This window comes from Ovis canadensis, chromosome 21, assembly GCF_042477335.2.
Source record: "Ovis canadensis isolate MfBH-ARS-UI-01 breed Bighorn chromosome 21, ARS-UI_OviCan_v2, whole genome shotgun sequence".
NCBI classification, from domain to species: Eukaryota; Metazoa; Chordata; class Mammalia; order Artiodactyla; family Bovidae; genus Ovis; species Ovis canadensis.
This window is the reverse complement of record NC_091265.1, coordinates 64,692,163-64,716,172: the sequence shown is the minus strand read 5'-3', so window position 1 is coordinate 64,716,172 and position 24,010 is coordinate 64,692,163. Positions and strand designations below refer to the sequence as shown.

At 57.1% G+C, this 24,010-nt stretch overlaps 1 protein-coding gene and 1 pseudogene across 9 annotated transcripts in view; one reads left to right on the top strand and one right to left on the bottom strand.

Annotated features, from left to right (window-relative positions):
- OSBPL5 (oxysterol binding protein like 5) overlaps positions 1 to 24,010 on the bottom strand; it is a 71,403-nt gene that overhangs the window by 5,568 nt on the left and 41,825 nt on the right. For 5 of the 9 annotated variants that reach the window (XM_069566498.1, XM_069566497.1, XM_069566499.1 and 2 more), the window contains exons 4-17: positions 22,016 to 22,096; positions 21,658 to 21,759; positions 20,332 to 20,535; positions 19,193 to 19,277; positions 17,336 to 17,507; positions 16,784 to 16,976; positions 15,504 to 15,688; positions 14,452 to 14,533; positions 12,955 to 13,053; positions 12,374 to 12,470; positions 11,281 to 11,379; positions 820 to 917; positions 303 to 392; positions 70 to 206 (exon numbers count right to left, since the gene is read on the bottom strand). In XM_069566498.1, coding sequence (XP_069422599.1) covers positions 70 to 206; positions 303 to 392; positions 820 to 917; positions 11,281 to 11,379; positions 12,374 to 12,470; positions 12,955 to 13,053; positions 14,452 to 14,533; positions 15,504 to 15,688; positions 16,784 to 16,976; positions 17,336 to 17,507; positions 19,193 to 19,277; positions 20,332 to 20,535; positions 21,658 to 21,759; positions 22,016 to 22,096 — 1,724 coding nt within the window. Of the gene's footprint in view, positions 1 to 69; positions 207 to 302; positions 393 to 819; positions 918 to 4,478; positions 8,777 to 11,280; positions 11,380 to 12,373; positions 12,471 to 12,954; positions 13,054 to 14,451; positions 14,534 to 15,503; positions 15,689 to 16,783; positions 16,977 to 17,335; positions 17,508 to 19,192; positions 19,278 to 20,331; positions 20,536 to 21,657; positions 21,760 to 22,015; positions 22,097 to 24,010 lie in introns of those variants that run through there. The other 4 variants (XM_069566500.1, XM_069566501.1, XM_069566502.1 and 1 more) reach the window with 2 other exon arrangements.
- On the top strand, positions 2,281 to 3,265 carry LOC138427168 (serine/arginine-rich splicing factor 10 pseudogene; annotated as a pseudogene).

Here is a 24,010-nt window from a genome sequence, read left to right as displayed (position 1 = left end):
CAGGGATCGCAGCTGGGCATCCTGGCCGCTCCAGCTGGGGTCAAGGGTCCTGCAGCGCCCAGGCCTCACCTCTCCGACTCCAGCTCCGTCTGCTCCTCCAGCAGCACCGTGTACCGCTTCAGCCGCTGCCTGCGCACCTCCTCGCTGGGGTTCCAGAAGAGCTCAGGGCCTCCTCTGCCCTCCTCCTTGATGAACACTTCCCTGTCCTGCCCCAGATGGCCGGGTGGGTCAGAGGTGCCGGCCGTGGCCTCTGGAGCCCGGGCCCGCCCTCCCGCCCACGCCTGCCCAGAGGCGGGCCTTACCCAGTGTCCCGTGAGCCGCGCCAGGACCTCCTCGCCCGACGTGATCTTCCCCGAGATCTGGTTGAGGCTCGTGCTGCCCCCGAAGAAGGGCTGTGGGGACATGCCCGAGACGGACGCGGGTGAGGGCGCTGAGCTGGGGAGGAGGAGGGGCCCCTTCCTCGTGGGGGTGCGAGCTCCCAGCCCTGGTGCACAGCAGGGGCGGCCACACTCGCCCACGGCCCAGCCAGAGCTCCAGGGTGCAGGGTCCCTGCCAGGCCTTGGTGCCCCGTGGTGGGGACGGGCCTCGGCCTCGCCTGTCTCTGCTGTGTGGTCTGCGGGCAGCCCCTTCCCCTCTCTGCGCTCCTCACAGGCTCCGGCTGTGCTACAGGACGGCCAGGAGCTGCTCATCCGTGTGCCCCTGCTCAGGAAACCATCCCTGGGCACAGAGAGGGTGGTGGGGGACCCCCCAAGGCCTCGCCTCTCCCCTGCCCGAGCCCCATGCCCCCAGGCCCTGGGGTGGCTGAGCTGCCTGTGCTACCTGGAGCTTGAACTCCAGCTCAGCCTGCAAGCTGTTCTTCTCACACTCGACGGTCACCCTGCCACCCAGCTCCATGGCCATCGTGCCGTAGAGGATGCCTGCAAGACAGCCGCGGCGGGGGTCAGCGCTGCCCCGTGGCCGGCTGAGCCCCCAGGCCTTGGTGGAGTCCCAGCAGCGCTGAGACAGGGATGAGTGTGTCGGGCCCCGACGGTGAGAAGGGAGCGGGGATGACAGGTGCTCCCGGGGGCCAGCGCTGCCAGGAGGGTGAGAATCGGACCTGGCTCCTCACGGGCCTGCTACCCCGCCAGCGGACGGGCTCTCTGGCCTTTGCTCATGTGAGTTGCCAAGTCTCAGAGACACCCCCACCCTTAACTGGGTCACCGCCTCCAGGAAGCCCCTGTTCCAGGCTCCCAGGAGCTCCGCTGTCCCCTAGGAGACCCTCATCACTGTGGGTCACTTGGCTCCGCAGTTCCTGCCCTGCGTGGGTCTCTTTTAACTTAATACGTCAATGTTTTAATTAGCAAAGGAAAGCACGAGCCTTCTATTTCTGGTCAGATGGAAGGCTTACTCTGAAAGAAAGAAATGAGGGAGGAAGGGGAGAAGAGAAGGCAGGAGGGAAGGATCCCTGTCACCCTAAGACACTTAGAGATGTGGGATAAAATATGTCTTTCGAAACTTCTTAAAAAATACAAACTGAAGTAGCAACATGGCGGGAATCACCCTCAAATCCTCCAGGCACCCCATGGAAAAGCTACACTGAAGGGAGGGCGCCTCCGAGCTGCTTGGGGGCTTCTCCAGGACAGGGCAGCGTGGGGTCAGAGACGCAGGTACAGGGGGCCTGGTCTTCCAAGGTGGGGGTGAGGGCATCAGAGGCCCTAGAACTGTCTACACCCGGCTTTGTAGTTTTGACTTTGGAACCAGGCACCTGTTTTCACTTACAAAATTATTTTCAAGATGAAATAGCAATTCCTAAAAATCCAAAGTGCAATGAAACCAAAGCCCAGGATGAGTGTCCTTGGTGGCATGATCTGAGGGGGAGTATTCAGTGCCATCACAGATCCCAGTGGGACCTACCGAAGACGGGAAGGAGCACAAAAATCACAGCCCATACGGCTTTCATGGGCTTCCCTGGGGGTTCAGATGGTAAAGAATCTTGCCTGCAGTGCAGGAGACCCGGCTTCAGTCCTTGGGTCAGGAAGATCCCCTGGAGAAGGGAATGGCTACCCACTCCAGTATTCTCGCCTGGAGAATCCCATGGATAGAGGAGCCTGGCGGGCTACAGTCCACAGGGTCGCAGTGACTCAGATAAGACTTTCACATCACGCTGTCACCAGCCATCATCCTGCTGGTGGGCGGGGCTGTGTTGTTGTGAGTGCTGTGGGTGGGGTGTGAGTAAGATAGAAAGTGAGGTGTCTGAGGAGGATCCGGCGCCAAAGCTGCGGACGGTTTGCTGAGCCCGTTAGTGTCCCTGCGGACACTAACGCCGGCGTCATGTCCTGGTACCTGCGCCCCCCCAACACATCTCTCTTCGTGAGGAACGTGGCCGACGATACCAGGTCTGAAGACTTACGTCGGGAGTTTGGTCGTTATGGTCCTATAGTTGATGTGCATGTTCCACTTCATTTCTACACTCGCCGTCCAAGAGGATTTGCATATGTTCAATTTGAGGATGTTCGTGATGCTGAAGATGCTTTACATAATTTGGACAGAAAGTGGATTTGTGGACGCCAGATTGAAATACAGTTTGCACAGGGGGATCGAAAGACTCCAAATCAGATGAAAGCCAAGGAAGGGAGGAATGTGTATAGTTCTTCACACTATGATGATTATGACAGATACAGACGTTCTAGAAGCCAAAGTTATGACAGAAGAAGATCAAGAAGTCGGTCCTTCGATTACAACTATAGAAGATCTTATAGTCCTAGAAACAGTAGACGGACTGGAAGACCACGGCGTAGCAGAAGCCATTCCGACAATGATAGATTCAAACACCGAAATCGATCTTTTTCAAGATCTAAATCCAATTCAAGATCAAGGTCCAAGTCCCAGCCCAAGAAAGAAATGAAGGCTAAATCACGTTCTAGGTCTGCATCTCACACCAAAACTAGAGGCACCTCTAAAACAGATTCCAAAACACATTATAAGTGTGGCTCAAGATATGAAAAGGAATCAAGGAAAAAAGAACCACCTAGATCCAAATCTCAGTCAAGATCACAGTCTAGGTCTAGGTCAAAATCTAGGTCAAGGTCTTGGACTAGTCCTAAGTCCAGTGGCCACTGATAGTATAAACCATTATATTTTTAGGCATGTATCATTCATTTACTCATAGTTTGGTTTACTTAAATTATCAGGAATACAATGTTGCAATGATGCTTAAAAAACACTTGTCAGTTTTCCCTGTACCAGGCAATGGTTATAATTAAAATGATATGCTGTTGAGAAGCCACTCTTAAGAGTCCAGTTTGTTTAATGTTATGGGCAGCTACCAATTCGTGGTGTCTCTGTATATTTTTGTAAAGATTCTCATTTTCTATGCTTGAAGTATTGGTGAAAAGATGTTGGTTGACCATAATTTGCAACATTGTCTTATTAAAAATAAACTTTCATATCCATACTTGGTAGAACTGTTAACCTAGAAATGTAGCTTGCTAATAAGATAGAATGATAAAAAAGTAAAGTTGTAGCCACAGTACAACACTGGTTCAGGGTGGACCTGTTTGTCTTGTCAAGATGTCTAGGCCCGTGATGGTAATTTATGGCACAGTGTGGAATAGTTCTTTTGTTAACCCCCACTGTCCTGGAAAATGACAAGTGGGTTAAGTAGCATTTTTCAGGCAGATTGTTTGATTGAAACAAGGAGCCTTCACTTTCCTGGTTTCTATGAAGATTTGGAACCATACAAACGTTGGAAAAACTCACCTTAAAACTTGGGCAGGTTGATGATGGCAGAAATAATTTTAAGGGGAAAAGAATGCTCTTATGTAGTTACTCTCAACTTTAAGGAGCGTTGTTGACCATAATATTGCATAGTTTTCTTACTGCTGTTAAAAGCAAGTAAAGTGTTTCAAAGGAGGTTTTGTTTGTGAGTGTGCATAGTGTAAGAGGACTGAATTTTGATGCGTAAAGCACTTGGTGTGTGCATTTGTATCAAGATGTGCCCATCTCTTTATGAAGGAAGCTTGTTCTTCACACCTCAGTTTATTTAACGTGAGGCAAGTTAAAAAAACAACACTCCCATTCTAAGTGATTCTCTGGTGCCATGAGATTTAAAATAACTTTGAAAAAAATTAATTTCAAGAAAGTCACATCTCTTTGAGTTTTTGATTGATTATCAGTGTAGTACCTGATAAAAATAAGAGAATAATACCCTACTCTATAAAAATTTCTAACATCTCTCTGTGAGATCATGTGGGGGCAATAAAAAGTGACTTGATATGTCCAGTCTCATTTCAGAGTAAAAGCTAGCATCTTTAAAATTTTAGATCGCTTGCTTACAGGCATAAGTACGAAATGCTGTGGGGAAACTATCCCTTTTAGAGGATTACTTTTTTTCAGTTTTGGTTTTAGAGATCTAGGCCTTGCCTGTAAAGAACAAAAGGTGGTTTTTAAATTCTGTTTGTGGAATGTGTTTAAAGGATTGATTCTAGAACCTTTGTATATTTGATAGTATTTCTAACTCATTTCTTTACTGTTTGCAGTTAATGTTCATGTTCTGCTATGCAATCATTTATATGCACGTTTCTTTAATTTTTTTAGATTTTCCTGGATGTATAGTTTAAACAAAAAGTCTATTTAAAACTGTAGCAGTAGTTCGCAGTTCTAGCAAAGAGGAAAGTTGTGGGGTTAAACTTTGTATTTTCTTTCTTATAGAAGCTTCTAAAAAGGTATTTTTATATGTTCTTTTTAACAAATATTGTGTACAACCTTTAAAACATCAATGTTTGGATCAAAACAAGACCCAGCTTATTTTCTGCTTGCTGTAAATTAAGCAAACATGCTATAATAAAAACAAAATGAAGGAAAAAAAAAAGATAGAAAGTGAGCGTGGTGGGCTCATGGAAATGCGCTGTCTCGTATGGGAGGAAGACATTTCACATGTGCTGAACGGGGTGGACAAAAACCCACTGTCTTGAATCTGGATTGGAAACATAAGTGTGAATGCATCTGTTTTAATCTTAAACAAACAAACAATTCTATGTCCCGCTCAGTGGAAAGCCCTAGGGAAACAGAGACCAGACCACTCAGAGGAAGCACACCTGGCCTGCAGACAGTGGTGCCTAAGTCTAAAATACCTCTTCTTACTGGAAAGAACCAGAGACTCCCTGGAGAAATGGCTGATTCACGGGCTAGAGCAGGAGACGCCCGCGTCTCCTGGGATCACGGCAGGAGGAGGCAGGCCGCTCGGGCTGGGTGTACCAAGGTCCCAGGGCCAATCTGAGGGCTCCCGCCGGCCAGCGTGGCACAGGAGCAGCCAGCGTGATTCCAGCTGGAATCCTCTTTATGGTCAGGCATGTTCCGATCCAACCATGTTCCAAGCAACATGACCTGACCCAGGACCACCTTTGGAGGAGTTTAGGGGGAAAACTCACTACTGTTTTGAAAATGCCAGGCTGGATGAGTCATAAGCTGGAGTCAAGATTGCTGGGAGAAACATTGTATCAACAGCCTCAGATATGCAGATGATACCACTCTAACGGCAGAAAGTGAAGAGGACCTAAGAGCCTCTCGATGAGGGTGACGAGGAGCCTGAAAGAAACTCAACACAAAAAACTTAAGATCCCGGCATCTCGTCCCATCGTTTCACGCACGGCAAACAGAAGGGGGAGAAATGGAAGCAGCCACAGGTTTTATTATCTTGGGCTCCAAAATCACTGTGGACAGTGACGGCGGCCAGGAAGTTCAGACACTTGCTCCTTAGAAGGAAAGCTGTGACAACGTGGACAGTGTATTAAGAAGCAGAGACATCACTTTGCTGACAAAGGTCTGTATAGTCTAAGCTATGGTTTTTCCAGCAGTCACGTACAGATGTGAGAGTTGGACCATAAAGAAGGTCGAGTGCTGAAGAATTAATGCTTTCGAATTGTGGTGGTGGTAAAGACTCTTGAGAGTCCCTTGGACTGCAAGGAGATCAAACCAGTCAATCCTAAAGGAAATCAACACTGAATATTCATTGGAAGGACTGATGCTGAAGCGAAGCTCCAATACTTTGGCCACCTGATGCAAAGAGCTGACTCACTGGAGAAGACCCCGATGTTGGGAAAGATAGAAGGCAGGAGGAAAAGGGGACGACAGAGGATGAGATGGTTGGATGGCATCACTGACTCAGTGGTCATGAATCTGAGCAAATTCTGGGAGACCGTGAAGGACAGGGGAGCCTGGGGCACTGCATTCCATGGGGTCCAAAGAGTCAGACACGACTGAGCAACTGAACAACATTTGGAGAAAAAATCTGGCATTTATCCATCATGTGCCGGACCGAGTGGCTGAGCACGTGGTAGTGAGTGGGAGTTTCTCTTTGCAGAAGATTGCCTGCTGGCTGGCTGAAGGAGCAAGGGACCATCACGACATGCGGTGCCGCCCAGGTTAGCGGAAGCAGGCGCTGAGACTCCACATCCCATCCCTGCCGCTACCGTCGCAGAGATGAAGGCAGCTCGACATCGCGAACCTCGTGGCGGGGAGGCGGGAACTGCCTGCTTGATGGAAAATCTGTGCCTGAAAGTGATCAAGCCTCCAAGGATGAGGTCAGCCTCCAGATTATAGAGAATACGTTCAGCTACACCATGGACACAGCCAGTAAATCCAGACCGGAGGAAACCCCACAAGCAAATGATCTTATTCCTTCAAGAAATACATTGTGAGGGAAAAAAAGGGTGCAGGGTCATACGGAGCACCGAGTGTGACCCTCGCCTGGAATCCTCTTCAAACAAATGAACTGCGACGTGTGTGTGTGTGTATCTACACACACCTCGGCTTCCCTGGTGGCTCAGAGCGTAAAGAATCTGCCTCCAGTGCAGGAGACGGGGGTCTGACCCCTGGGTCGGGAAGGTCCCCTGGAGGAGGGGATGGCTGCCCACTCCAGTATTCTTGCCGGGAGCATCCCACGGACAGAGGAGCCTGGCGGGCTGCAGTCCGTGGGGTTGCCAAGAGTCAGATTTGACTGAGCAACTTACACTTTCATGTATATAAACATACATGCATTTATGATAATTAGGGGTCTTTGAACACTGACTGTGGATCTGATGATTTTAAGGAAAGAGTCTTGGTTACTTTTTCTGTGTATGTAATGACAGACTTGTTGTTACGGCTAAGAAGGGGAATCCTTACCTTGTAGTGAGTGAGTCACTACAAGATAAAGCAGAGATGATGTGATCTCTAGAATCTACTTCAAATGAATGCCGTGGGGGGGGGGCACGTGACTGAGAACAAACGAAGCAAGATGCCTACAACACTGTTACGTGGCTGGGAGGGGGGCCCTGTCCTTTCACAAGTATTTGATGTTTTCCATAACAGAAGGTTGATGAAAAAGTCATGTTCTTTTAAATGCACTGATGAACAGATAGGCATGCAAGTAAATAAGAGTAATTCTCTGGGAGAAAAAGATAAGAAGAGGAGGGGAGGAGGGGAGGAGGGGCAGGGGTAAGGGGAGGAGGAGGAGGAAGAGAAGCATCTGTCCTCTGAGCAGCGAGGCCTTTGCTGACCTGACCCTTGGTGTCCTGTGGGGAGCAGGAACAGAGGGGCTGCCCCAGAGTAGCAAGGAAAGTGTGTTCTGAGCCATTTCCATAAAACTGGGGCTCTCACCTCCCTACACCCTCAGCAAAAGGAGAGTAAAGGAAACCGTGGTATTGGGCACGGTTCTCGGGGTTAAAGGGCTTCCCTGGGGCTCAGCTGGGAAAGAATCCGCCTGTAATGCGAGAGCCGGGTTCAGTCCCTGGGTCGGGAAGATCCCCTGGAGGAGGGAAAGGCTGCCCACTGCAGTATTCTGGCCTGGAGCATCCCATGGACAGAGGAGCCTGGCCAGCCACAGTCCATGGGGTTGCCAAGAGTCACATACCACTGAGCAACTAACACTTTCACATACATAAACATACATGTATTTATGACAATTAAGGGACTTTGAATACTGACTGTATGTCTGATGATAGTAAGGAGAGTCTTGTTTATTTTTTCTGTGTATGTGATGACAGTCTCGAGGTTATGGCTGAGAAGGGGAATCTTCGCCTTGTAGTGAGTTGAGTCACTGCTGTGTAATGACACAATATGAAGCACAGATGATGTGACATCCAGACTCTGCTTCAGATGAACGCGGTGGGGGCGTGTGACTGAGAGCAGACGAAGCAGGAGGCCCGGTGTGTCGCGGGTGCTCGGCTGGGAGGGGCCCTGTCCTTTCGCATATGTTTGACGAGAATTCCATGGACTGTATAGCCCACGGGGTCACAAAGAATCGGACAAGACTGAGCACCTTTCGCTTCACTCGGAGTTAAAGATGCCTTCACCTCTCGCATCCCTGGCCTTGGCTTTGTAACGTGAGTTTGCAACTCAAACAGAAACTTCCTGGGCTTCCCCGGTGGTCCAGTGGCTGAGAAGCCACCTGCCAATGCAGGGGACACAGCTTGTATCCCTGGTCCGGGAGGAGCGTCCCTCGTCCGGGAGGAGCGTCCCTGGTCCGGGAGGAGCGTCCCTCGTCCGGGAGGATCGTCCCTGGTCCGGGAGGAGCGTCCCTGGTCCGGGAGGATCGTCCCTGGTCCGGGAGGAGCGTCCCTGGTCCGGGAGGATCGTCCCTGGTCCGGGAAGATCGTCCCTGGTCCGGGAGGATCATCCCTGCTCCAGGAGGATCCCATATGCATTGCAGCATCTAAGCCCAGGCACCACGACTGCCGAGCCTGTGCTCTAGAGCCTGGGAACCACAACTGTTGAGCCCACGTGTCCCAGCTATGAAGCCCGTGCCCTTGAGCCAGCTCTGCAACAAGAAGAGCCGCTTCAGTGAGCAGCCTGCAAACCACAACAAAGAGTAGCCTCTGCTTCCTACAACTAGAGCAAGCCTATGCATCAGTAAGTAAATTTTTTAAGAACAGAGACATTTCCTGTGTCGCTCACAACCTACTGGGCACAACCACCTAGTATAGGGGAAGACCCCCAACAGAATTAGAATCCCAAAGTCTCAATATACACAGTCATCCCCTGAAGGAATGTTTATTCAGCATCTCACTACTGTGGGCAGAGGGGACCCAGCAATAAACTGGCTAGAATAGTGAAATTCCTAGATAGAGAATAGAAAACAATTATGTTTACAATGTTTACAGATCTTTAAGAAGAAATTTTAAACTTGATCAAGGAACAAGATACAAATATAAACCAACAAACAGGTTTGAAATGAAATCAAATGAAATTTTTAGGGGAAAAAACTCTCTAACATCGAAATCAAACTCAGTGGATGAATTAAGTGTAAGGCTAGTGAGAGTCGAAGGTTTAGATCTACAGACGTTATCTAGAACACAAACAGATAAAAGACATGAAATGCAGGGCATAGAAGGTCTGATTGAAGTTCTAGAAGAAAATTGAGAAATCGGAATGAAGCAGTATTAAAAAATAATGGCTTAAAAACTTCCACACTTGATCAAAACCATGAAATCTCTGCCTAAAAAGTTTAACCAAACCAAAACCCTTACAAATAAAAGAAGAAAGCCGACTTCTCTGGTGGTCCAGTGGCTAAGAATCCGCCTGCCCATGCAGCAGAGTTTTGATCCCTGGTCTGGGGAGATCCCACAGACTGAGGGGCAACGAAGCCTGGGCACCACAGCTGCCAAGCCCGAGCTCTGGAGCCGTGAGCCACAACCACTGAAGCCCGAGGGTCCTGGAGCCCGTGCTCCGAGACGAGAGAAGCCCCGGGAGCGAGAAGCCTGCACCCCACAAAGGAGTGTGGGCCCTGCGGGCTTGCTGCAACGAGAGGAAAGCCCTTGCACAGCAACACAGACCCAGCACTGTCAAAAGCAAAAACGAATAAATACATTTAAAAGGAAGAAGGAAACCCAGAGCTGTCAGGCCACAGAAAGGGATGGAGGAAACTTAAATGCGTGCTTAGTCAAAGACACTGATTTGAAAATGCTACATACCCTATGATTCCAGCTCTGTGACCTTCTGAAAAGAACAAACCTATGCAGACAGTGAAAAGACCAGTGGTTTAGGGGAGGGAGGAAGAGGTGAATTCATCTATTCATGTGTAACCATCATAAGAAATCTTTAGGGTGGTGAAACGATCCTGTAATCTTGTAGTGATAGAACACTTATTTGTCCCTGCCCATATAATTACACAGCAAAGTCTGAACCCTAATGTAAACTATGGACTTAATATTCAACAATAGTTTGTCAACACCAGCTAACCAACTGTGTCACTGTAGCACACTAATGAAAGATGTTTACAGTAGGGAATTCCTGTGTGTGTGTGAGTATACTCATCTGTGTGTGTGTATACTCGTGTGTGTGTGTGTGTGTATACTCGTGTGTGTGTGTATAGTCGTGGGTATGTGAGTATACTCCTGTGTGTCTGTAAGAGAGAGTATACTCGTGTGTGTGTGTGTATACTCGTGGGTGTGTGTGTATATGCGTGGGTGAGTATACTCCTATGTGTCTGTGTGTGTAAGAGACTATATTCATGTATGTGAATATACTCGTGTGTGTGTGAGTATACTCGTGTGTGTATGTATGTGTGTATACTCATGGGTGTGAGTATACTCATGTGTGTGTGTGTGTGTGTCTGAGAGAGAGAGTATACTCGTCGTTGTGTAAGTATACTCTGGGTGTGAGTATACTCATGGGTGTGTGTGTGTATACTCGTGTGTGTGTGTGTGTATACTCATGGGTGTGTGAGTATATTCCTGTGTGTCTGTGTGTCTGTGTGAGAGAGCATACTCGTGTGTAAGAGAGTATACTCGTGTGTGTGTGTGTGTGTGTGTATACTTGTGCATGCATGCATGTGTGTTGGGACAGAGGGGGATACGGAGCACTCTGCATTTTCTGTTCAAATTTTTGGAAACCTAAAACTACTGAAAAAAATAGCCAGTAATTAAAAAATAAAAGAAATCCTGTAAGTGAATTGCTTTGCTGTATACCAGAAACAGACACAACATTGAAGGGAAAAAAAGGAAACCTAAACCTTGACCTGCAACAGCGAGCCTGCAGAACACCAGAAACAAGAGAAGATCCTAAGAGCAGCTGCAGAGAAAAGCAGGCCACGTAACAAGCAGGCAGGTGCTGACTGATCCCCAACCACAGTGGAAGCTGGAAGGTGGAGACAAGCTTTCAAAGCAGAGACAGACCATCTGCCCAGAATTTCATACCCCGCTAAACAGTCACGTAAGAGGGAGCGTGAAATAGATCCCTTGGAGCAGACAAGTACCAGGCTGTTCCCCCGAGGGAGCTGGCCTGGACTCTGCTCCCTGGGGTGGGGGCACCACCACCTCTCACCTTTGCAGTGGGCGTAGGGCATGGTGAGGCTGTAATCCTCTGCCCGGTTCAGGAAGGTGAGGGTGGCCTTGCCATCCAGCAGAGCTGACAGTGAGTTCCCTGCAGAGAGACATGGGGTGGTAGGGATAGCGCGTGAAGCCAGATCCTGGGGACCTGGGCCCCCACCCCCACCCCCACCCCAAGTCAGAGGACCTGAGCTCCCTTCCAACAAGTCGGGAGAGCCCCAGGCACTTTGAGCTGTGTGACTGTGGGTGGGTCACTTAACCTCTCTGAGCCTCAGGTTCTGTGAAAGCCCCATCCAAGTTGCACAAGGCATTCATCCTGAGGAGTTACTTCAGCTGCCGTGTGTTAGCGTTTATTTCAGTTACTAAAGCCGGGATTCTTAAGGGGGAGGCTTTGACCCTTTCCAAACCAGGGCCTCTGCTTTGATTTTAAATACTTCCGGAGAGAGGGTCTGGCCCACTTAAGGATACACAGTCAGTGACGGGAGCACAGGGGTTGGAAAGGTGGGCACAGCCTATGCGGTCAGCTGGGTACACCGAGGCACTCCGCCCACCTGTCCCCCAGCGAGAGCCATGACAAGGCCAATCAGATGGAGAAATGCAGAGAAACCCACAGAGCCACGCTCTCGAGGTCTGCTGGACAGAACGTCCTGCGACAGCAAAGCTGCTCTGCCCTGTGCTGTGGGACACGGCGCCACCTGTGGCTACCTGCACTGTGGCCAGAGTGACTGAGGCGCCACCCGGCAAGTTTCATTTCATCTGAATTACTTTAAATAGCCACGTGCGGCCAGCGGTGCTGGATGGCCGGCCAGCCCTGGAGGCACCTTTGCACACGGTCCTTTCTCATTATCCTCCCAGCACCCCTGTGAACCCCACGGGAGGGAGGGATGGGAGGAGACGCCTGGGGGCCTCTGCAGACCCAGGTTCTGAGCACTTTACCCCGTGTGGTCCCTGCTAGGAGAGGTGGGGAGGGACATGAATACGGCCCTCGTGGGAGCTCTTGGTAACCCCTGAATCTGAAGCTCAGTCCTTCCCCCTACCCCGTTTTCCCGAGGTCCCGGGGAGACCCCAGGGAGCCGCTCCCCTCTTACCGTAGAACCGGGACTTGGCGGTGATGCTGCCACTGATGCAGAAGCCGTCCTTCCGGTTGCTGACGTGGAAAGCGGACACGGGTGGGTGGTGGGAGACCTGTGAGCGGGGAGGTGGCTCGTGCGACGGCCCCAGCAGCGGGCAGCCCCGCCCACCCACAACCCTCCCAGCTCAAGCAGCGGGTAGCCCCGCCCACCCACCCGGCAGCCCCGCCCACCCACCCGGCAGCCCCGCCCACCCACCCGGCAGCCCCGCCCACCCCACCCGGCAGCCCCGCCCACCCCATCCCTCACAGCCCCAGCCCCGGGCGTGAGGGCAGTCTCGTCTTGGGACTCAGCCCAGTAGCTGCCTGCCATCCCCGTGTCCAGCCCAGACCTCCCCCCGCCAAGGACACACGGCTGTCACAGCCACGGTGGGGTCTGCAACCCCTGGGAGAATCCCTCTGGCGGTAGTGAGGCCAGAGCTCTTCAGACGGTCCAAGGCTGGGCCGCCCAGAAACAGGCCTGGGCTGAGACACCCCCGACCCGCCGCCAGGGCCCGCCCACCGCAGAGCCCGGAGCCCAGAGCCTGGGGTGACCCTTGCCTGCTCAGCGATGTAGAAGGTGCGGCTGTTGGTCTGGGGGTGGAACCAGCAACAGCGGAAGGTCTCCCCCAGGACGGGGTTGTAGGGCTTCTTGATGCCCTGCAGGCAATGAGCAGGAGGCTGGCGTGAGGCACTGGGGGCGGGGAGGCCGGGGACGCCCGCTGGACTGGGTGAGGGCCGAGGGACAGTGAGGGGGCCGCCCTGCCCACGGCCCGGCAGGCAGAAGGTCTCTACAAGGGGCGCCCGGTTTGCAGCTAGCGGCCGGGAACAGCACCCCACTCCTGCTCCAGGGAGACTATGCTTTGCCCATGATTTCCATTTGGGGGGAGGGGGCGGGGGGAACAGCCTACAAGATGTCATGTCCACATCTCGGCTCTGAGGGGCTCGCAAGACCCTGACCACCACACACTCTCCCTGGACACCCAGGAAGCCAGTGTGCCGCCCACTCAAAGCCCCCAGTGGCTTCTAGTGACCTTTCAAGTGAGAACCCAAGTCCTCCAGCACGTCCTGCCCCCAGCTCTGCTTGGGCCACACTCACGTCCTTTCTGCTCCCCAAACAGTCCAAGTTCATGGGGAAACAACCTCCCTGTCTGGAGAGCCCTCCTCCCAGGTCCCCTGTAGCCCACCTCAGACTCCCCTCTCCCCATCTGATGCCCGTCAATTGCAGCTGGGTGTGTGCACACGGGTCTCACCCCGGAGACCCGGGCTCTGTGACTGTCTGCAGAGCCCCCTGGAGGTGTGCCTGCGCGTCCACAGCTCCACACTCTGCCCATCAGTCCTCTGATCCAGGCTTCCTAGGGCCAGCTCTGAGCCCACTCCGCAGCAGCCACTGTGCTGTCCTGGGTAGGTAACCTGGCACACGGAGCACCCTCCTCTGAGAAGTCCTCCGGAGTGCGCCCTCTATCCCAACGGCCGCTAAGCATGCGCACACCTGGCTTTGCCCAGGGCCTGCCTCAGAATACAGAAAGCCCCCGGAAGAGAGGGGAGACCTGGTCCCATTTGCAAACTGCTGTGTGATTCCGGGCCTTCCCTTCCCCTCTCTGAGCCTCAGTTTCCCCTCCTGCACAGTGGAACTAGAATCCTGGGTCCCATGGGACCCCAAGCCCCTCCCATCACTACAGTCAGAGGAACCCTGCTCTCATCAGAGCCCGGGATTTGGTTCTCAAAAGGGGCTTCATGCCCAAAACCCACGGGTCCCCAGGGTTCCTTGAGGTCCGGGGTCCAAAGTCCTCTTCTTGGCACTGCTGTGTGGCAGCTGTTTCTCTGAGGCGTGGAGGGCCCAGCTCGGACCTTTCAGGGATTGGGACCACCCTGTGGGCCGGGCCCCACCAGCGGGTCCCTGGGTGGAAAGTCCGGGCCTGGCCCCTCATCTCTGAGGACCTGTGGGGACAATCCTGGGGGGTGGAGGATGCCCCTCACCCCCGACTGCAGGCAGGGGCAGGGCTGAGTGGACCTCCCGCTGGCCGCCCCCCATGCCTCCCCAGCAGGTGCTCTCACCTTGGGCTTCTTGTAGAAGCCGGACAGGTACCATCGAAGCACGAGCTTGATGCGGCTGTAGGCGTCCTCCTCCAGCGCAGCCCTGCAACCACGGGTGGGGGGCCTCACTCCAGGCCGGGGACCCGGGCCTCTCTCCCCCCTTTCCCCGTCCCCTCCCTCCTTCCGTTCCAGCCTCCATCCACTTGTTGGAAACCCAGGCCCTTCCCAAGCTTCCCTATCCTGACGCGCCGATGATGGGAAGTGTGTGTGTGTGTGTATGTGTGTGTGTGTGTGTGTTGGGGTGGGGGGGGTGAATCTCCCACCTCTGGGAAATCTGGTCAGGAAATATCTGTGTGTGTGTGTATGTGTGTGTGTGTGTGTGTGTGTGTGTGTGTGTGTGTTGGAGGGGGGGTGAATCTCCCGCCTCAGAAATCTGGTCAGGAAATATCTCTGTGTGTGTGTGTGCGTGTGTGTTGGGGTGGGGGGGGTGACTCTCCCACCTCTGGGAAATCTGGTCAGGAAATATCTGTATGTGTGTGTATATGTGTGTGTGTGTGTGTGTGTTGGAGGGGGCGTGAATCTCCCGCCTCAGAAATCTGGTCAGGAAATATCTCTGTGTGTGTGTGTGTGTGTGTGTGTGTGTGCATGTGTGTTGGGGTGGGGGGGGGTGACTCTCCCACCTCTGGGAAATCTGGTCAGGAAATACCAGGGCAGCTCCACCCCTGGGGCAGCGAGGGCACAGCTGGCTCGAGGCTGGCAAGATGCCGCCTGCAGGAAGCTGCTGGGATGCTCTCCCCTTCACCTAGCTCCCTGCGCGTGGGCTCCTGAGCCTGCAGGCCCCCTTCTACTCTCAGCCTTGTTCAGCCTGAGGGCATAGTGCCAGGGCTCAGGTGCACAGAGGGTGCTGGGCTCCCCTGCGATGGGGGCCCTGACGGACGTGGGGCAGCTCTGCCCTCCCAGCCCAGCAGCCCCTCCCTGCAGTCGGGGCCCTTTGGAGGCAGAGCGTCCAGGGGCTGTCTCCCAGGGCCGCTCTGCCTCCTCGGGGCGTGTGTCGGGCCCTCCCCGCGGCACACCTGGAGAGCAGGTCGGCGTGGCAGTAGTAGTCGGAGAGCTTGTTGAGGAATGAGCGCGGCTCGAGCACGAAGGTGGGCAGCGCCACGCGAGACAGGTCCATGCCCGGCCGCAGCTGCTTCAGCAGGACCCACACCAAGCTCTTATTCTCGTCTGACACCGTCTCCACCTGCGACGCCTCGCCCCGCTGAGGGCAGAGGGGCCGGGTCAGGCTGGAGCCAGGCGGGCGGGGAGCCTCGACGCCCAGGGGAGCTGCAAGGGGCACACTGCCACCTCATCCGGGGTCGCCCCTGGCCCGGCCCCCACTCCCAGCAAGCTTGTCCTGGCCCCACCTGACCCCTACCTATTCCGGCATGTATCCCCCGAGCCCAGAGGGGGACCTGCTGGCCCAGGCCAGCTGCCCTGTGCCTCGGTTCCTGGCCAGCCCAGACGCCCTGGCGCCCTCTGCGCCTCACAGCCTGTGCCCCGCCTGACACCTGGCTTTGCACACTTCCGTGCCACGGCAGCAGGGGGCACGTGCTCACAGACACCTCGTCCCGCCCCCAGCCCGTCTCCACCTGGGGACAGGACAGCGGTGCTTCGGGCCAGCACCCCCTTCAGAAGGCCTTCACTCCCCCAGGACCACATGGGGACCCCCTCTCTTCCCTGAGACGTCTCACCCTCCCCGTAGCTCCAAACGCTTGCGAGGGAGAGACCTAGCCCTGGGGCTGTGGGCTTCATCTGCGCAGGGGGTGGGGGGCATGGTGGACAGGGAAGCTGGGGACCAGGTGGGGGGCTCCGTCTCCCAGAACACGCCCACCACAGGCCCTCAGGTGGGGAGAACGATCTCAGAAAGGGTCTGGGGACAGCTGGCTGGTGGGACGGGTGATCCCAGGCAGGGCTGGGACACTCACACTTGGGAAACTGAAGCCCCTGGGTGATGCCAAGCCCCTCTCCCCTCCCTGTGGACCCCAGGACCTATGGATCCAAGGTCTTGGGCCTGGGGTGTACGTAGCTGGACCTGACCCCCTGGGGTCAGCAGCACGGGGGTGCCCACAGCCTGCCCTGCATCACGATCCGCCCCCGCCTCCTCCTGCCCTCAACCCTTCCCGGCATCAGGGTCTTTTCCAACAAGTGGGCCCTTCGCATCCCTCCCAGGGCTCTCCCTGAGTCCTGCCACTCTGGCCCACCCAGTCCCGGGCCCTCTGGGTGCCGCAGAGCTGGCGAGCGCTCCCTGAGGTGATGGCCAGGCGTTGCCTCCTCGGCTCCAGGGGCGGGGGCTCTGGGGCGGGGCAGCTCTCACCTCCCCCAGCTCCTCGTGGTCCTGCACCACGTAGGTGGTCCCTCTGCGCCCGGGGCCCGCCGGGGCCTCGGACTGGTCGCTCCCGCTCTCAGTCTTCCGGCTGTGGTCGTGGGTCTCGTTATCCGACTCCTCGGCGTTCTCCCTCTCCGACTTGTCCGAGAAAGCGTCGTTCTCCAGGGAGGACCCGTTCAGTCTGGAAGGCGGATGGGGCCCACGGGCGGCTGGTCGTGGTGAGGCCAGGCACGCCCACCAGGGGCGCCCCTCCCTGCCGGGCGCCTCACCCCCATCCCTGTGTTTAAAAGCCTGAGCGATGGGCGTCGGACTATTAGTCCCAGTTCACAGATGAGCACACTGAGGCTCCAGGGTCCACCTGGAGTGGAGGAGGCCTGCCTTTTGGGCCGCGGTGTGGGCAGCCAGACCTCTATGGCGTTTGCTCCCCACCCCCTCCCCATGTACGAGGAGACCCCGCACGCTGCTGCCAGGAGTCCCCAGCAGGCAGGAGACCCAGGCTCCTGGGAGGGGCTGGCCCCTGCCCCCCACGCCCCTGCTCACGGGAACAGGTCCTGGTCGTGGACGGCGCCCGAGGCAGGCAGCCCGCAGAGCGAGGAGGGCGACCCGTCTGGCGAGGACCCGGGCTCCCCGTCGCGGCCCTGCTTGCAGGCGCTGAGTCGCAGGAGACTGGAGCACCGCAGCGCCAGCTCCAGGGCGTCCAGCCAGCAGCGGCCTGCAGGCAAGGGTGGGATGAGCGGCCCCCAGCTCAGGAGGTGCCCAGGGCACCCGGGCGAGCCTCCTGCCCCGCTGCCCACCCCACCCTGCCCTTCCTCAACAAAGCGCCCCCACAAGACCCCCTACTCCTAGCACATGGTTATTCGCCTGTATTACAAAGGACTGAGGCCAGGATGGGTGAGTGACCGCCTCAAGGTCACACACTAAGCAGGACCCCGTGTGCTAGGTCGCTTCAGTCATATCTGACTCTCGGTGACCCCATGGCCTGTAGACCACCTGGATCCTCTGTCCATGGGGTTCTCCAGGCAAGAATACTGGAGGGGGTTGCCATGCCCTTCTCCAGGGGATCTTCCTGACCCAGAGACGCATCTCTGGTGTCTCCTGCACTGGCAGGTGGGTTTTTTACCACTACTGCCACCTGAGACACCCTCTGTACCCAGAGGCCCTGCAAGTTCCCACCTATGGAGTCAGGGCCAGGGCTCGCCCGGATGGAAACTGCCCCCACAGGTCGGGGCAGGGCCCGGCCTCTGCGGCTGCGGGCTTTGGCTGGCCTGGAGTGCAGGGCAGGAGGGTGGGTGGCAGGCTGGGGAGGGGCCTGCTGAACCAAGGTGGAGCAGGCAGCTCCTGGTGTTGGAAGAGCCCTGGGAGATGGGGGGAGGGCCGACCTGAAGGGCAGAGCGGTGGTGGGTGGAGCCAGCTGCCGCCAAACCCAGCCCTTGTCCCCAGCCTCCTGCTGCCTTCCTGGTGGAGGCTGCCAGCAGGTTAGACCTGGGGTTCAAGAACTTTGAATTCACTTCTTTACTTCTCCGAGCCTTTAAAGTATGACTCTCCTGGAGGCAGAAAGTTTCCTTCCCTAACTCTCCTCCTCCAGGAAGCCCACCCTGATACCCCCAGGGCCTGTGGACCGCCCTCCCTGACCACGGCCCCCAACCCCATCAGGGACTCGGCTCACGCCTCAGCCCAGCTGGCCTTGTCTGAAGGGTCTCTGCTTGCCTCCCCCAGCAGATAGCAGGCTCCATGGGAGCCCAGGCCGCCCTGTCCATCCCAGGGCCCAGGAGGGGCGTGGCACCGAGTGGGGGGCTGGGGACAGAGGGTGGCATTCAAGCGACTCCGGAGTGTCGACGCGGCGTCTGGCCGCCAGGGGGCAGCCGGGAGGCCCAGAGTCCCGTGGTCGGGCCAGGCTGCCTTGGGCAGCGCCTCGCCCGCCCCGGACCACTGGAGGGAGCCCTGCGCCGGCTCCCCGGGGCGGCAGGCAGCGGCGTTTACTCAGGGCGGCCGCGAGAGGGCGCCCCAAGCACGCGCGAGTTCAGGAAGGGGCATACCCCGCGCGCAGTTCAGCCAGCCTGTCTCCCCTGGTCTCCCCACATGGTTGGTAAAAGTAGCACCTGGTGATTCAATGGTGCCTGGCACTCAGCCATTGTTATCTGTTAAATAAGGTCATCGGATTCTCATAGCAGCTAAGGGGAGGGTGTTACTGCTCACCCTTTTGCCCATGGGGGAGACTGAGGCTCAGAGAAGGAGCAGGTAATTGGTGGACTTGTCCCCTGACACCAGGCTGCCCCCTTGGATGGCGTCAGGAGGGTCTGAACCGGGGTCCCCTGAACCTGGCCCATCCTTCCACCAAGGGGCGGGGGTGCTTCATGTGGGGTCACCGTGGAGACCGGCAGGGCGGATGGGACTCACCGTCAGACTCGGAGGCGGCCCTGAAGATCAGGTAGCTGCTGGGCAGGGGCTGCGTGATGGAGCCCACGCTCTCGCCTTTGGGGCCCTGGAGAGGCAGAGAGGCGGTGTCGCCTGAGGGATCGTGCAGGGGTCGGGGGAAGCACAGGTCAGGCGGTCACGGGGACCCACGCTCACACATGCACAGATGCTTCTGGGGCCTCAGGACCCCCAGATGGGGTCAGGCCACGTAGACACAGCAGGTAGCAAGAGTGGTGAGTGGACGCTCCCTGACCCCCTTCTCAGCTGGAGGCCCCACCCTCGGTTTTTCTCTCTGAGCCCCCATTTAGGTGGCCAGAATCAGCACATGCAAATCCAGGATGCTCGGTTAAATTTGAATCTCAGAAAAATTACATATACACAGTTTAAATATATCCCATACACTATTTGGGACATACTTATACTAAAAAAAGAGCTGACTCACTGGGAAAGTCCCTGACGCAGGGAAAGATTGGAGGCAAAAGGAGAAGAGGGCGGCAGAAGATGAAATGGTTAGACAGCATCACTGACTCAACGGACGTTGAGTTTGAGTGAACTTGGGGAGATAGTGAAGGACACGGGAGCCTGGTGGGCTGCAGTCAATGGGGTTGCAAAGTCGGACACGACTTAGCAACTGAACAACAACATACTAAAAAACCCCTTTTTGATCTCCCTCTGAAATCCGAATGCACCCAGGCATTCTGGATTTCATCTGGCAACCTGACCCGCTCTGGTCGTGGGCTGGGCCGCCCCCAGGTTCCAAAGGGGGAGGTCTGGGCCTGGAGCAGCCGCCCTCACATGGCCCCGTTCCCCAGCCTCTGGACAGGGCTCGACGTGTGATCTGAACCCATCAGGCCCCCAGGTCCTGAGCACCTCCTGCCCCAACATGTGTTCCACATGGAAGGCCACTGACCACATCAGATCCCCCGGCCACTGAGTGACTCACCCTTGGAACTGTCAGCCCGGTTTTGGACCCCCTGCTCCTGGGGCCCCAGCAGGAGGCTCCTGACTGCCTGGCCATGCTCTCCTCCTGCCCAGCGCACCCCCCCGCCCCCTCCCACCTCGCCCCACGGGGCTCTCTCCTCGCCTGGTCCTCCTGAGCCCCGGGGTTCGCACTGTGGTACCTTCACGGCCCAGACGGACTGGTCCAGCGGGTGGAAGAGCTTGAAGCAGAAGCCGTCCTTCTTGGAGGGTCTCTCGATGAGCTCACAGCAGTGCAGCAGGACCGTGCCCACCCACTGGCCCACCTTGGGCGTCTTGTAAATGAGCAGCACTCCCGGCTTCAGCACGCACCACAGTTTGGTCCAGCTCTTAAGGGTCCCTCGGATCTGGAGGGAAGGGGGCTGCTGTCAATGCTGGCGGGGACCCCGGGGGCATCTGAACTGCTAGGGAAGGGGCTGATGGACGGGGCCCCAGGCTCCAGGCAGGGTTCTCTTTTAGTTTTTAACAGGAGCTCTAAAAGATGGTGAATCCAAAGAAAGATGCTGCAGCCAGATTTACTGAAGTTCATGGAGCTCAAGTTCAAGTTCAACCTCAAGTTCAACGCCGTGCCCCAGTCCTGAGAGGAACTGGCAATAAGCAGTGACTAATTATCAGCCTTGTGATTTTGAAATTTGTGATCATTTCTTTTCTCATTCTAAATTAATATTCACTTTTGCACCTAATTTTTTATCCATAATTTTGTAGAGCAAAAAGAAAAAAGAGCCCACAAAGGCCCAGAGCTCTGCAGACGCCCAGGCTCCCAAGTCTGCTCTCCGCTCTGCCCCTCGCGGGGGGGGACTCCACAGCTTTATCCCCACTCTATGCAGGGGGAAACAGGCTTGGGGCTGAGGGAGTTGCTCGCGGCCTCATGAGGTCTGAACACAGGCCTCTGACCACAGCCCAGGCCTGTCCCCAGAAGCCAGCGCTTCGCCTCCTTCCTGTGTCCCCACAGCAGGGGACTCCACTGGACTCTGGGCCCCCCGCCAGTCAGGGCCCTCCCACCTTAAACAGAAATAGGGTTTCTGTAGACGTGACCGAGTGAAGATGAGGTGCTCCTGGAGCAGGGGCCCTGGTCCAATGACCGTGTCCTTGTAACAGGAGAACAGGACACGGAGACCCAGGAGGAGGCCAGGTGACCGCAGAGGCAGAGGCTGGGGGCAGGCGGCCACAAGTCCGGGGGCGCCCGGGGCCCAGAGGCGGGGAGACGCAGGAAGAGCCCTCCTTCAGAGCCTCGGGAAGGAGCCTGTCCCGCCAGGACCCTGACTTGGGGCTTCCGCCTCTGGACCCAGGGGTCCGTTTTGGTTGCTGTAAGCCACCCGCTTGCGGCCCTTGGTCAGGGAGGCCCCAGGACGTGGCTACAGCCTGCAGCGGCCCCCACGCCCAGCCGTCTCCCGAGGGGCTGGTGACTCTGCGCCGTCCCTGGGGGCGGCCCCCCACTGCAGCCGGGGCGGAGGCGGGGGCCCGCGCACCTTCAGGCTGTCCGCCATGATGACCACGCTGGGATCCGTCAGGGCGCTGAGCAGCTGCCTGGTGGCACGCTTCTTCTCCCGGCGGTAGCTCTCCTTCTGTGCCTGGGCCCGGGGCACCACAGGGGTCAGGGGAGAAGGCCCCGGGCTGGCCCTTCCCCGGGGCTCCCGCCCACGGGCGTTGAGCTGGGGGGCAAGGACGGGTCCCAGGAGAGGACAGGAAGCGGGGGCGTGGGGGGGGCCCGGGGTGCGTCCTGCCCCCCTCCCCTCGGCAGGCTGGAGGTGGGGGCTGGCCGCACTGGCCCAGGCGCCCCTTCATCCAGCAAATGAGGCCCGCGCCCCTCCCCGGGCCCAGGCCCACCTTGAGAGCTTCCTTCTTGCTGACCTTGGCTGTCGGGGACACACACTCCCGGTCGGACCCGTTGCACAGCCTATATTCAGCCTGCAGGAGAGACTCAGGTTGGGGGCGTGCAGTCCAGGAGGGGGACCGCTGGGGGTGCAGGAAGCAGGAGGTGGGAGCCCGCTGCTCCTCCCGCCCCCACCCCCAGCCCGGGGGAGATGGAGGGAACAGGCCAGTGAGGCGAACCTGTGAACAGGAGCTGGGGGGCAGCCACCATGGAGGGTGTTCGAGGTGGCCCCTTCCCCAGGGGCCAACACTGGGCAAATGGCAGTGACCCTCCCCATGGTGCCCAGGAGGCGCCCGTCTCAGCTACCATCGTGCGCCCAGCCTCTGGGCAAGGAGGGCTCGTGTGTGTGCAGGGGGACCCCTGTCTCTGACAGCAGCTGCCAGTCGGGGGGCAACATCCAGGCCCCCTCCAGCCGTCTGAGGGTGCGGGGCGGGGGGAGGGCGGAGCTGCGTCCGCAGCCGCGACAGTGACTGGCCCTCAGTCCTTTTACAGACGGGGAAACTGAGGCCGGAGCTGGGGCATGGGGAGAAAATGTCAGGGCTAAAGGCTGCGGGCCCCTGCCTGCTTCTGTAAGGCCTGAGAGCCCAGGGTGGCTGTTACCGCTTTTTGGGGGCAGCACTTGCAGGATCTTAGTTCCCAACCAGGGATTGAACCCGGGCCACCTGCAGTGAAAGTGTGCAGTCCTAACCACTGGACTACCAGAGACGTCCCGGGCTTCACATTTTTAAGGGATTGGGGGAAAGAAAAAAAAAATCAAGGTGAGATGTGAAAATCACTCAGCCCAGATTTCTGCATCCACCAGGGAGGCTCTCCTGGCGCCGGCCGTGCCCATTCCTTCCGCGCCGTCCGTGGCTGCGTGCGATCCAGGGACCGCGTCAGGCCCCGGGGACAGGGTCCTGTGGCTGCCGAGCCGGAGACGCTCTCTCTCTGCTCCCCTGCAGAGGCGGGCCTGCCCTGCGCTGTCCGCTGGCCTGCATGCCCCCACCCTGAGCCGCCAAGCCAGGGAGCGGGGCCCGGAGGCCGGCCAGCCCTGGCTCTCTCCCCGCGCAAGGTGAGGGGCGTGGACCCCCTGGCTGCCCCATCCTCTGAGGTCGCGGCTGCCCTCGCTCACCTAGTTCTCGCCACCCACCAGGGGGGCGGGCCCAGCCGCGCTGTGTGCTAAGTCGCTTCAGTCGTGTGCAACTCTGCGCGACCCCGTGGCCTGTTACCCGCCAGGCTCCTCTGTCCGTGGGATTCTCCAGGCAGGAATCCTGGAGCAGGCTGCCATGCCCTCCTCCACCCCCATCATCACTGGGCATCTCGGTGCCCACCAAGGCTGCAGAGCCGATGGCGGGACTCTGACCAGAGCTGTCCAGTGTGCCAGCTGTGCCCACAGCACCGCGTGCCGGGCAGGGCCTCTGGTGCGGCATTTAGGACGGAGGGAAGGAGGGGTGAGGAGCCGCGCTGGAGACGGGTGTGCGTGTGAATCACGGCAGCTCTGCCCACACTCCCAGCCATGCCCTGCGGCACAGAGAGGCTCAGAACCCGCCTGCAGTCACATAGGTCTGAAGGGGGCTGGACCCGGGCATCGTCACTCTGCGCGCACTCTCTGAGACCAGTCAGAACATTCGAGAGCCCGGGTAGCCAGGGGCATGGTCAGGGCGCCTGGGGGATGCTGCCCCAGAAGAAAGCTCTGGGCTGAGGCAGGAGTGACGGTGGCAGGCTCTGGGGGCCGGGCTGACGCTCCAGCTCCTGGGATGCTGAGGCTCTCGTGCCCAGAGCCCCGGTTTCCTGAGCACATGCTGTTCCCCCCGCCCAAATGCTCTTCCCTGCTCCTTCCTCAGGCCTCGCTGAGCTGCCTCGCCAGGAGGCAGATGGCCTGGACCACCCTGCTGGCATCAGACCCCAGACACCCCACCCACCCTGGCCGGCCCAGCTTCTCCTGGCGTCCCGGCCGCACGGACGTTTCA